At 35.9% G+C, this 13150-nt stretch overlaps 1 protein-coding gene across 2 annotated transcripts in view; it reads right to left on the bottom strand.

Annotated features, from left to right (window-relative positions):
- The window catches only part of SMCHD1 (structural maintenance of chromosomes flexible hinge domain containing 1), a 149347-nt gene that overhangs the window by 62960 nt on the left and 73237 nt on the right, over positions 1–13150 (bottom strand). For both annotated transcript variants that reach the window (XM_003817887.6, XM_063597309.1), the window contains exons 24-28: positions 12698–12832; positions 9615–9842; positions 3545–3693; positions 2570–2658; positions 1276–1394 (exon numbers count right to left, since the gene is read on the bottom strand). In XM_003817887.6, coding sequence (XP_003817935.1) covers positions 1276–1394; positions 2570–2658; positions 3545–3693; positions 9615–9842; positions 12698–12832 — 720 coding nt within the window. The remainder of the gene's footprint in view (positions 1–1275; positions 1395–2569; positions 2659–3544; positions 3694–9614; positions 9843–12697; positions 12833–13150) is intronic.

Consider the following 13150-nt stretch of genomic DNA (forward strand, 5'->3'; position numbering starts at 1 on the left):
CATGAGAACTGAAAATTGACCCCTGGATTTGGTCAGGTAGAACAGAGCAGAAAAACATGATCAGAGTGGCTTGCTACAGAATGAGAGAAAAGGATGTGAAAACATACAACTCTTCCAAGGAGTTTTACTATAAAATGGAGGAGGGCAGTAGATGGACAGGAATACAGGGCCAAAGGAAGCTTTGCTGGCTTTTCTGGAGGGATTTTTCCTTTTGTTTGTTTAAGATGAGAGACATTCCAGCATGTTTACATGCTGGTGGGACTGCTCTAGTGGAAGAGATAACTGAAGATGTAGGAAGACAGGTTATAATTTAGGAGCAATTAGGAGCCTGTGCGCAGAGTGATAGGAAGCAGGGATTGTTTATTCATAACAGGAGCGCATTTATTTTCTGATTTCATCTATGTGTAGGGTGAAGCTAGAAAATGGAAGAAACTAAAAGTCAAAGAGCATATTTTATCATTGTGGAGGGAACAAAATATCATTCAAAGTTCCGCAGCAGTGAAAATGATGCTCGACATTAGAAAATAGCAGAACAGATTACTGGAGACAGAAACTCTAGTTAGAAGGGAAACATGGAAGTTATTTTTGTGACTGCTCTGTTAAGAAAAAGTGTAATAGAGACTCTCAAAGGAGGAAAAGTTTTAAAAAGCATTCAATGATCTAAATGAATTTAACTTCCCTTTGACCTGAGAGATCTTCTCTCTCACCCACTGTGGACTACTACCGGCAGGTTCCTTGAAGACCCAACTCCAGCATGTCCTTTTCCCTAAAGCTGTCTTTACCTCTCTAAGCAGAGTACAGCATGCTTGTTTGTTTTAGACTGAAAGAATTCCACCAGAGTTTTTATTTTTTAAGCTAACATGAATTAAGTGCACAGTTGCAAACCTTTATAATGATTTTTCTCCTCATCATCCTGTTAATACAGGGTTTAAACATCAAGTAATTTTATTTAAACAGCTACTATGAAAAGCTATCAAAAAAATCTATATACCACAATCTTTATGGATAAAATGGTATGATGTCTGGAATTTGCTTCAAAATGATATGGTATGGGAGAATGATGACTGTTGAAGATGATGGGAACACAAGAAATACTCATTCTATGTTTATTTCTGCATATGTTCAAACTTTTTCAAGTTTTTACAATGCCTTTTATGACTTTTCAATTTAAAAACTAAAATCAAACTTTTTTCTTATACTAGTTTTTCCCAAACTTTTTGTTAGACATATAACAATGAATAAATCAAACCAAAATGGTATAGAAAGTAGCCATACCTGAAAGGTTGTTTTCAAATTTGAGCTATCAAGTCCAACCCCAGCAATTGACAAAGAAGATAAAGAACTTGGTGAAAATGCTTGAATCTGATTTCCGTACTGATCCGTAATTATTATAACTAAAAAAGGGGGAAGTTTTATTTTAGTATTATCTTTTAATAGAAGATATAAATATCTACAATACACTATAAAAACATGCTTAGAAACTTACTCTTTGTTCTCTTACTGAGTAATTTTTGGTACAAAAATAATTATACTCATTTTTTAAATTCACGACAAAATAAACATCAAGAATTTACATAAGCATATTTTCAACTACATTTAACACGATGCTAATGTTAATCAGATTTTTTTACCATGAAAATTTGAAGATAATATTTTAATGTAATTTTCTAGATATAAGAAAAAATACATAGGAATCCATTCATACATGTATGTTATACTTTTATGTTTAAAAAAGAATTTTTTAACCCAAATGCCCATCAATGATAGACTAGACAAAGAAAATGTGGCAAATATACACCATGGAATACTATGCAGCCATAAAAAATGATGAGTTCATGTCCTTTGCAGGGACATGGATGAAGCTGGAAACCATCATTCTCAACAAACTAACACAGAAACAGAAAACCAAACACCACATGTTCTCACTCTTAAGTGCGAGTTGAACAATGAGAACACATGGACACAGGGAGGGGAACATTACACCCAGGGCCTGTCGGGGAGTCGGGGCTAGGGGAGGGACAGCATTTAAGAGAAATACCTAATGTAGATGACGGGTTGATGGGTGCAGCAAACCACCATGGCACGTGTATACCTATGTAACAAACCTGCATGTTCTGCACATGTACCCCAGAACTTAAAGTATGATGTAAAAAAAAAAAAGAATTTTTTTAGGAGTACAGTATCACTATTTTGTCCAGGCTGGCCTCAAACCCCTTGGCTCAGGCAATCCCCTCGCCTCAGCCTCCCGCGTAACTGGGACTACAGGCATGTGTACCATGCCAAGCTTACTTTATACTTTTATTATTAACTTCTAACTAGTAATATTACTTCTAACAAAAGACAAGATTTTTTTTCGACAAAATGTGTTTGTCAAACTGATTTTAAAGCTATGTCAGCCTGGGCAAAGATAATGAAAATACTTCAATCTTATCTGACAATAGATTTTATACCAGTAACATTATATGAACCCAAAAGCTTTCCTTTCAGATTACGTATCTAAAACATCCATGGAAGGAAACATCACAGAAGATTTTTTTGTTGTTTGTTTTTTAAAGCAAGCCATACTAACCTACTTCTCCTTGAAGCTCTTGGCCCATCTGTACTGTTTTTCCTCCTTTCATTTCACATTTTAAATGTTTAGGTTCATCAGGAAGTGGTCTGAAATTGTTTAACAAGTTAGAAGTCTTTAGTGACACCATTAATTGAAGTAGTTCCAACATGCTACAGAATAACACATATATAATGTTCATATCCAATAACTGAAATACGATAACACTCCTTCAAATAACTGTTTAATTTATATAATCTGCTATTAATCCAAAAGAAAATAGGAAAAAGACACTTTGCAAAGATAGTAGAGAATATGGACCAAAAACTTACAGACATGTTAAGTCACAGTATTTACGCTGGATTAAAAGGAAATTATGACAAGAAAACAGATGAGTTAACAACTCATTGAGAGATCTCATTACGGTCAGAATGCAGTACATTTGAAAATTCTATCTCAAAAACAGAACTATCCTAAGTGTTGGGAAAAGTATAGAAATGGGTAGAGGAATTAAAGTGCAAGAGGTTATTGGAAAAGAGGTGGCCAAGAAATAGATAGGCCAGTGTAAAGGTTTTTTTTACACATTCACTTAATTCTGTCCCTTCAATATGAGTTCTACATATTAACTCTGGTTGGACTCCCAGCTTTAAAAATTCTCACTAAGCAATGAAAGGATTTTTCCTTCTGAACAACACTGACTGATCACACTGTATCTTTTGTATTTTTCACGTCTTTGTCATTTTGCAGGTGTTTTCACTGTTACTGGCACTAAACTTTCCTTTAATGAAGGTTCCAGCTACTAGAAGGCCAATTCAGTGCAAGATTACAGTGATAACAAAAATTAATTGCTATCACCAATGACACTTTATTCCAAAGACAATCTATTATATTTCATAGAAACCATAATATTTTTACATTAAAAACAACTTTCATATATGTGCAATGGAGGACAGTATTTTGTTGCCATAGGCTGCAAAATATAATGAGTCCACAAACCTTACTGTAAACGCACTTTCCAAAGACACATGATCATCTTGGAATGAAACCTGGCAATAGCGCATATCTTTTACAGATGTTGGTACTTGCACATCAGGAAGCAGACCCTGTAGCAAGTGTTCTTTGTTAATCTCAGGAGTCCAATTAACCTAGGAGAAAAAGAGATATTTAACAATAATAAAGCTTCGTCTGTCTAATGTTCTCTTACTGCCACTTATCTTACTCTTAAAACTACATTATAATCCGTCTTCTTCACCCCCAAGAAAAAAGTCTCTTTATGGTCAGAAATGGTGTGGTTCATATACTAATATGATACAAAGGCATCCTCTTTGTCTTTGTTGTTAATATTGCCCTATTTTTTAGTGAGATAAAATAAAAATTTTTAAGTCATTTCTTTAGAGCTCTGCCACAAAAGTATCACTGTGGCCATTATCGTTTAAAAGTAACATATAAATCAGATCATGTGATTAATTCTGAAAAGCAATATTCAATTATTTTTTGAAAAGAATCCTATTTATGGGAAGGCTTTCAATGAGATCTAGGTGGACGTTATTCTTAGCAAGGTGAGAAAAAAGAAGTTTGATCTAACTTTCTGGCCATACTTTGGCCTTAATCTCTTCTTAGGTGTTTTTAGTTCTGTATTAATTTATACCTCTTACATTCCATATTTTGTCACTTAATCCATACTTTTTCAAGTTGTTTGCTCTACTCTGTACTTACTTTTAAACTCCCAATACTTTCTATTTAAGAATTCTGACCTCAACTTTCTCTCTACTTTTATTTAGCCTTCTATAGTTGTGATTTTAAAATCACTCATATTCTATTTTTATTTTTGGTTTTTATAGACAAGGTCTCGCTCTGTAGCCCAGGTTGGAGTGCAATGATCATAGCTCACTGGAGCCTCCAATTCCTGGGCTCAAGCAATGCTCCTGCCCCAGTCTCATGAGTAGCTGAGACTACAGGCATGCACCACCAGGTCTGCCTAATTTTTTGTTGAGATGTGGTCTCACTATGTTGCCCAGGCTGGTCTTAAACTCCTGGCCTCCAGCAATCCTCCCACCTCAGCCTTTCAAAGTGCTGGGATTACATGTGTGAGCCACCACATCTGGCCTTAAAATCACTAATAGTCTTTTTTAAAAAAATTTCTAAATTACACTTTATTTTTCCTCTACTTTTAGGTTCAGTAGGTACATATACAGGTTTGTTACATGGATAAATTGCATGTCACTGAGATTTGGTCTATGAGTTATCTCATCACCCAGGTAATGAGCATAGTACCCAACAGGTAGTTTTTCAACCCCTGCTCCTCTATTACCCTCCCCTTTTTTGGAATCTCCAGTGACTACTTTTCCTATATTTTTATGTCCATGTGTATTTAATGTTTAGCTCCCACTTTTAAGTGAGACCATTCAGTATTTGGGTTCCTGTTCCTGCATTAATTCATTTAGGATAATGGCCTCCAGCTGCATCCATGTTGCTGCAAAGGACATGATTTTGTTCTTTTTTATGGCTGTGTAGTATTCTGTGGTGTATTTTCTTTATCCAATCCACTACCGACAGGCACCTATGTCTTTGCTGTTGTGAATAGTGCTGGGATAAACAGAAAACTGCATGTATATTTGGTGAAATGGTATATTTTCCTTTGGGTATATATACAGTAATGGTATTGCTGGTTCAAACGATAGTTCTATTTAAGGTTGAGAAATCTCCAAACTGCTCTCCACAGTGGCTGAACTAATTTACAGTCCAACCGACAGTGCATAAGTGTTCCCTTTTCTCCAAAACCTTGCCAACATCTGTTATTTTTTGATGTTTTAAATATAGACATTCTGACTGGTGTGAGATGGTATCTCTTTGCTTTTGACTTGCATTTCTCCATGATTATGATTATGATGTTGAACATTTTTTCACATATTTGCTGACCACATGTATGTCTTCTCTTAACAAGTTATCTATTCATATCCTTTGCCCATTTTTTAAATGGGGTTGTTTTTTGCTTGTTAAAGTTCCTTATAGATTCTGGATATTAGACCTTTTTAGAATATATAGCTTGTTAATATTTTTTACCATTCTGTAGGCTGTCTGTTTACACTGTTGGTAGTTTCTTTTGCTGTGCAGCTGTTTAGTTTGATTAGGTCCCACTTGTCAATTTTTGTTTGTGTTGTAACTGCTTTTGGGGACTTGGTCATAAATTCTTTGCCAGGGCCGACATCCAGAATGGCTATTTCCTAGGTTTTCTTCTAGAATTTTTATGGTTTGAAGTTTTACATTTAAGTCTTTAATCCATCCTGAGTTAATTTTTGTATATGGTAAAAGGTAGGGATCCACTTTCATTCTTCTGCATATGGCTAGCCAGTTATCCCGGCACCATTTATTGAATAGGGAGTCCTTTCCCATTGCTTGTTATTGTCGCCTTTGTCAAAGATCAGATAGCTGTATGTGTAGTTTTATTTCTGGGCTCTCTAACCTCCTCCATTGGTCTATGTGTTTGTTTTTGTACCAGTAGCATGCTGTTTTGGTTACTGTAGCTCTGCAGAACAGTTTGAAGATGGGTAGTGTGATGCCTCTCATTTTGTTATTTTTGCTTAGGATTAATCACTTTGGCTATTTGAGCTCTTTTTTAGTTCCATCTGAATTTTAGAATAGCTTTTTTCCAATTCTGTGAAAAATGACAGTAGTTTGATAGGAACAACACTGAATCTGTAGATTGCTTTGGGCAGTACGGTCACTTTAATGATACTAGTTCTTCTGACTCATGAGCATGAAATGTTTTTCCCTTTTTTAGGTATCATCTATGATTTCTTTCAGTAGTGTTTTGCAGTTCTCCTTGCAGAGATCTTTCACTTCCTTGGTTAGATGTATTCCTAGGCATTTTGTGTTTTTTGTGGCTACCGTAAATGGGACTGTGTTACTGATTTGGCTTTCAGCTTAAAACGTAGTACAGAAATGCTACTGGTTTTTGTATACTGATTTTGCATTCTGAAACCCTACTGAAGTCGTTTATCAGCTCCAGGAGGATTCTGCCAGAGTCTTTAGTGTTTTCTAGGTATAGAATCATCTCCACAATGAGGAGACAGTTTGACTTCTTTTCCTATTTGGACACCTTTTATTTTTCTCTTGCCTGATTGCTCTGGGTAGAACTTCCAATAGTTGAATAGAATTGGTGAGAGCAGGAATCCTTGTCTTGTTCCAGTTCTCAAGGAGAATGGTTCCAGTTTTTGCCTGTTCAATATTATGTTGGCTGTGGGTTTGTCATGGATGGTTCTCATTATCTTGAGGTGTGTTCTTCAATGTCCAGTGATGGCTTTTATCACTAAGGGATGTTGGATTTTATCAAAAGCATTTTCTGCGTCTATTGAAACCATATTAAATAATACGGTTTTAATTTTGTTTATGTGGTGAATCACACTTTATTTGCGTATATTCAGGGTTGGTTCAACCCTGAATCTCAAAAATAAAGCCTACTTGTTCGTGGTGAATTAACTTTTTTTTTTGAGATGAGTCTTGCTCTGTCTCCCAGGCTGGAGTGCAGTGGCGCAATCTTGGCTCACTGCAAACTCTGACTCTCGGGTTCAAGCAATTCTCTCTCTCAGCCTCCTGAGTAGCTGGGATTACAGGTGCCCGCCACCATGCCTGGCTAAATTTTTGTATTTTTCTAGTAGAGATGGGGTTTCACCATCTTGGCCAGGCTGGTCTTGAACTCTTGACCTCGTGATCCACCTGCCTCGTCCTCCCAAAGTGCTAGGATTACAGGTGTGAGCCACCACGCCTGGCCCGTGGTGAATTAACTTTTTAATGAAAATCACTAATATTCTGTTTCCTAGTTTATGCTCCTCTAATGTTTTTAGTTACCTTTTTATCTTTTAAAACCATCTTTAGTCTCTGTTCTTTGTTGTATTAAAAAAAAAAGGAAAATAAGCAAGCAAGAGTTCCACAAAAAAGATAAAAGGTTTTCCTCACTCACCCTGGCTGCGTACTCCCCTCAATAGATTCCCCAGCTCAGTTCAGGCTGACTTCCTTGTATCTTGGCTTAATTCTCTCAACACTACAAAACCACTGTAAAGGCTGTACATTCAACTTAAGTAAAAAGGAGTACTCACTATCTTTTACTGTCAATGAAGAAGTGCACAGACATACATAATTACAAAATTAGAGGCAAAATGTGTCAAATGCAGGCAACAACCTTAGAGAAGGTATGATAGGGAGAGGCTCTCCAGTCAGTTTTTCTTAAACTTCTTAAGAGAGGAGGAAATGGAAGCATGATTGTGAGAAAGCAAGGAAATAGTTCAGAAGCCACATCCCTGGCACCACTATCAAACCACTACTTACCTTCAAATCTGCTTATAGAGATAAAAATGTCTTACCTCCTTTCCAAGCAGAATCAGAATTATTTCTATCTCAATTCTCTCTTCCCTCATTATGAAGGGGAAAAAAAGCTGGCTAGAACAAGCATTGTTCCAAATAAGATTTTAAAACTCAGGTCAGTTGAACCCGTGGCTAAATAATCCTTTTGAATTACCAGATCTTATGTTTGGAAACACAAGATGGGTATGGTGTATACCGGTATGAAAGAGCAATTCCTACATAGTGCCAAACATGTTAACTCTCCAAAAATTTGGCTAATTGGGACTCCGTACTAAGAGTCTATGAATGTCAGCTCTCCAGACATGGAGGAATGCTTATTTCTAACTACCTCAAAAGCCTGGAATTTTGATAAATTATTTTTCCACACTTGGGAATTTTATCTCCATAGACATCAAGGGAAAAAAGTACAGTAAGTTCTGTTACAATGCTTACTTTGAAAATGTAAATTTGTTCCAGTACAATTACGTTTACTTTGAAAATGCAAATTTGTTCCAATACAATTATCAGTAAACAATTTAAGCATAAGGCAAATTTTACTTTTGCTTAGGTACAATTTCATCTATGAAAAAACTAGGTCAACACAGAAAACTGTACCCAGCTGAACCAAGTGGGAACACAAAAAATGTTGCACCTCAAACACCTATCAGTCACCTCAGTTGACTATGTGTTAATGAGCCACGCTCATCCACAGACTGTTAAAACAACTTTCCCCTCACTTTCAGACAACCTTCCTTCCACCACTTCACAGTAACTCAAAAGCTGCAATCATTGCTTCATCAAGCTAGGTAACCTCCCATATTATTATAGTATTTATGTATTTCTTAACATTTAACATGTATTATCATTATTGTTTTTGCCACTATTTTATTAGGTTCTCTTAACGGGTTACTGAGAAAGTTTGAGTATTGTACCTCTAGTTTCCATTTTCCCTCATAAGCCCTGTGATTTTTTATTGTACAATTTTGCACAGCAGAGTGATTTTGGAGAATGCATGTGTCTCATTATAGAAGAACAAACTGAACTTTGAAAGAAGCAAGCATAGACTGTCCACTATTCTTTCAGTCAACCATCAAAGGAATGCTAAAAAGCTGTCTACTTTATGTAATAAGACTCTTAACATTTTGATTTGGCTCCCTGTTCAGTGAGGTGTTAAGTTTCAACATGCAGATTCAACCCTATCAAGGTACAAATGTCATATTTAGATGACAGCAGGTTGATGAGGACCAACAAAACTCTTTTCTAAGGATCATATTTTTAGAGTGGTATACCAATTTCAATAATTTCCAATGGCCAAATAGAGGCTCTGTAGTTAACAACACTGTTTCACTGCTTGCCTTTAACAGATCTTTTGTTTAGTGCTTTCAGAACTGCTACCAATTTATTGCTAGCTTTATCAAGGTGATGATGTTGATTATGATTGCAGAAAAACAGCTAGTCAGGAAGAGCACAACTAAACAAAATGCCAAAACCTAGATTTTTAAGTGTCAAAATCATTTTTCTAAGTATAATTTTGTCACATATGAATCATTTGCGTTTCAACCTATTCCATGAAAAAAGCTTATTCTGCTTACAATTTGAAATGATAGTATAACTTTTCTGTGACAAGCTTCTTTTTTAGATGCTACCCATAAAACGGCTTGTTCAGTCTTACAAACATAAAATTTAAAAAGTTCTTACAAATAACCAATCTGTTAGAGATACTTACTTTAATTTTTTCTGCTAAAGCTGATGTTATATTGATTTCTCTTTCTCCTTCATCATACATTTGAAAAATAAGATTATGCATAATATCACCCGCTATCCAATTAACCTCATCCTGATGTTTGATCTGAATTGCCTTTTGTCCTTCTACACTGAATATTTGTAGTCTTGCAACATGGCTACTGGGAAGCAACTTAATAGTCTTCTCCACAGGTGCCACATCTTTACAACTCTAGAAAGAGAAGAAAACACAAACACTGAGTGATATCTGTACTGAAATTTTACACTCCTGAAGAATTTACTTTCAATATTATGGAAGACCATCTCATACATTGTTATACTCACAGGTTTTGTCATTAAGATGGCATTATACTATTAATAATTCCGTATTTTATACCATCAGGTTATAAATGGCAGTGGCCACATTCTTAAAATAAAAACAATTGTATGTGGACTAAAAGGATTCCCCTCCTTTTTATTTTTTTTGAGACAGAGTCTCACTTTGCCTCCTAGGCTGGAGGGCAGTGGCATGATCTTGGCTCACTGCAACCTCTGCCTTCTGGGTTCAAACTACTTTCCTGCCTCAGCCTCCAGAGTAGCTGGGATTACAGGCGCCTACCACCATGCATGGATAATTTTTGTATTTTCAGCAGAGATGGGTTTCACCACGTTGGCCAGGCTGGTCTCAAACTCCTGACCTCAGGTGATCCACTGGCCTCGGTCTTCCAAAGTGCTGGGATTACAGGCGTCAGCCACTGCGCCCAGTCCCTTCCTCTTATTTCCAAGTTTCTTTAAAAGTATTGCCATCTTGTGAAATTTTAATTATGTTACATACTCTGTTAGTATTTATGAATAAGAATAAAGATGTAAGAAATTAAGAACTTTCCATAAAATCAGAGACAAACAGCTACCATAAAATACATTATTTAATGGTAACAGATTACATTAAGGCTTTCAGTATTTTTTCAATTCATAACACATTGGGGGTAAGTGATCAAGGTTGTTTATAGCCAGAGAAGGCCTCTAGATGCCCTAAAGACAACTGGTCAACATATTGGCATATTTACAATTTATTATTGGCACACCAGTGTTCTACAGATCAAAGAAAAGACCAAGATTATGCTATATAAATTGATTTTAGGCACACAAAATTAAAATATTACATTATTTCATAATCTAGTTACAGTCCATTCAACAGCACACACTAAATTTAAAATAAGTTTAAACATAAAATACCTTTATAATCTTACTTAACTCATGTCTCCTTCCTCATCCAGTTGTAGCCATTTAACTTATGGAAGCCTATCCACGTGAGTGATATTAAAAATTCCTACCTCATGGAATGTCAGGCACATAACCATCTTCTGTTGTATCTTACTTGCCTTACTCCTAAACTCAGTTATTGCCATTGGATAACATTTTGTAACTGCATATTAGAGGATTTACGTTGGCATTTGTTTTAACTGACGTGAATTCTTGGTCTTCTCCTGAGTGGTCTGTAGTATTTACAAAAGTCCTAATGCCTGCTGCTGTTGCCTCCAAGTCCAGATTCCTCCCTAATTCATAGTCATCTTTTGCAAGAAAGTGTGCTCAAAAGTATGTTGCCCATATCATTGCATAAAGAAAATGCATAAAAAATACTTTAAGCTTATCAAATATAACAAGCTTAAAAAGAACTGGAATGAAGAGTCATCTCATTCTAATTTAAAAAGTAAAAGACATCTTGTATCCATTTGAGGTTCAAGCTATGTTAATAACTGATGTATAATTAGTAGGAAAGTATGAGTTAATCAACCAATTAGATTATCTATCACCATATCAATTACTAAGAAATCACATTTAAGTATTTTACTTAAGTATCTGTTATCCTACTCAGCAACCTTTGAAGTTTTACTTAAGTATTTGTTATCCCACTCCGCAACCTTAGATTGTTTACAGCTCTTGCCTCCATGTTGGCTTCGCTATCAGCCACGATGAATCGCCAATAAAAAGCATCCTACTGGCACATGATATAGAAATCCCTTTGTGGGCCAGGCACGGTGGCTCACGCCTGTAATTCCAGCACTTTGGGAGGCCGAGGCGGGTGGATCACGAGCTCAGGAGATCGAGACCATCCTGGCTAACACGGTGAAACCCTGTCTCTACTAAAAATACAAAAAATCAGTCAGGCGTGGTGGCGGGTGCCTGTAGTCCCAGCTACTCGGGAGGCTGAGGCAGGGGAATGGCGTGAACCCAGGAGGCAGAGCTTGCAGTGAGCTGAGATCGTGCCACTGTACTCCAGCCTGGGCAACAGAGCAAGATTCCATCTCAAAAAATACAAATAGAAATAAAAAAAATCCCTTTGTGTAAAAACACAAATAAAAAGCTATGTGTGTATAGAAAATTATATACAAAAATTAAAGGTTTATATGTCCTTCCATGGTGGTTTAAACAGAGATATTTACCAAGCTTTCTAAAACAAATGAGAACGATAAAAAGCAAAATGGCTGGGCACAGTGGTGCACACCTATAACTTCAGCACTTTGGGTGGCCAAGGTGGGAAGACTGATTGTGGACAGGAATTTGAGATCAGACTGGGCAACACAGCAAGACCCTCTTTTTCAAAAAATAAATAATAAATAAATAACCAGGTGCATTGGTCCTTGTCTATAGTCCCAGTTACTTGGGAGGCTGAGGTGAGCACATCACTAGAGCTTAGGAGTTGGAGGCTGCAGCGAGTCATGATTGTGCCACTGCACTCCAGCCTAGACAACAGAGTGAGACCCTATCTCTTTAAAAAAAAAAAAAGCAAAAGAATAAAATTATGTATTTTAATAGAAGAAAAATATTTTAGGGAAATGTAAATCAATAATAGTTATAGACACTATAAAAGACACTGTAAAAATCAAGACAATTACTAATATTTGACACAAAATGTTAAAATAGTCATTACAGCATTTCATATTGTCTTTGCTTTGCTTTGGCTGAAAGAACCACAAATACCTCATTTTCAGAAGTTAACAATTTTGCAAAAAATGTTATTAAGCAGTTGAAGACTATTTGTATGAAGACTTAATATAATATCAATGAGTAACAATAATAACTTACAGGTATTTCAATTCTTGCTTTAAGCGTCTGGTCTTTTTTAATATTCTGAACTTGAATTGCAGATCCTGTTAAAATACTGGTTCCAGAACTACTGCAATCTACAACATAGACTGGAAGGTTTGGAGCACCTGAAAACTATTTGAAAGATGAAAAATAATGTAAGACCCCTATTAAATATATTTGATTCTTCCGTAATTGTTCAAAGTTTCAAATAATTCAGTAGAGCTACTATTTCTGGCAATGAATAAGAAAATTCTAAGTAAAAGTCACTAAAACTCTAGAATACTGAACAAAAACAGTAATTTTCTACTATACTATGTAAAATTTATCTGTTTTGGAAGGAAAGAACCAACTTCCTCAATTGCAATCCTTTTCTTTTTTACTTAACTGGATTTTCTTTTTCTTTCTGCGGTCTTTTACCTACCTTCATTTAGTCATCATTCCCTCTTTTTT

The sequence above is a fragment of the Pan paniscus genome, chromosome 17 (assembly GCF_029289425.2).
Source record: "Pan paniscus chromosome 17, NHGRI_mPanPan1-v2.0_pri, whole genome shotgun sequence".
NCBI classification, from domain to species: Eukaryota; Metazoa; Chordata; class Mammalia; order Primates; family Hominidae; genus Pan; species Pan paniscus.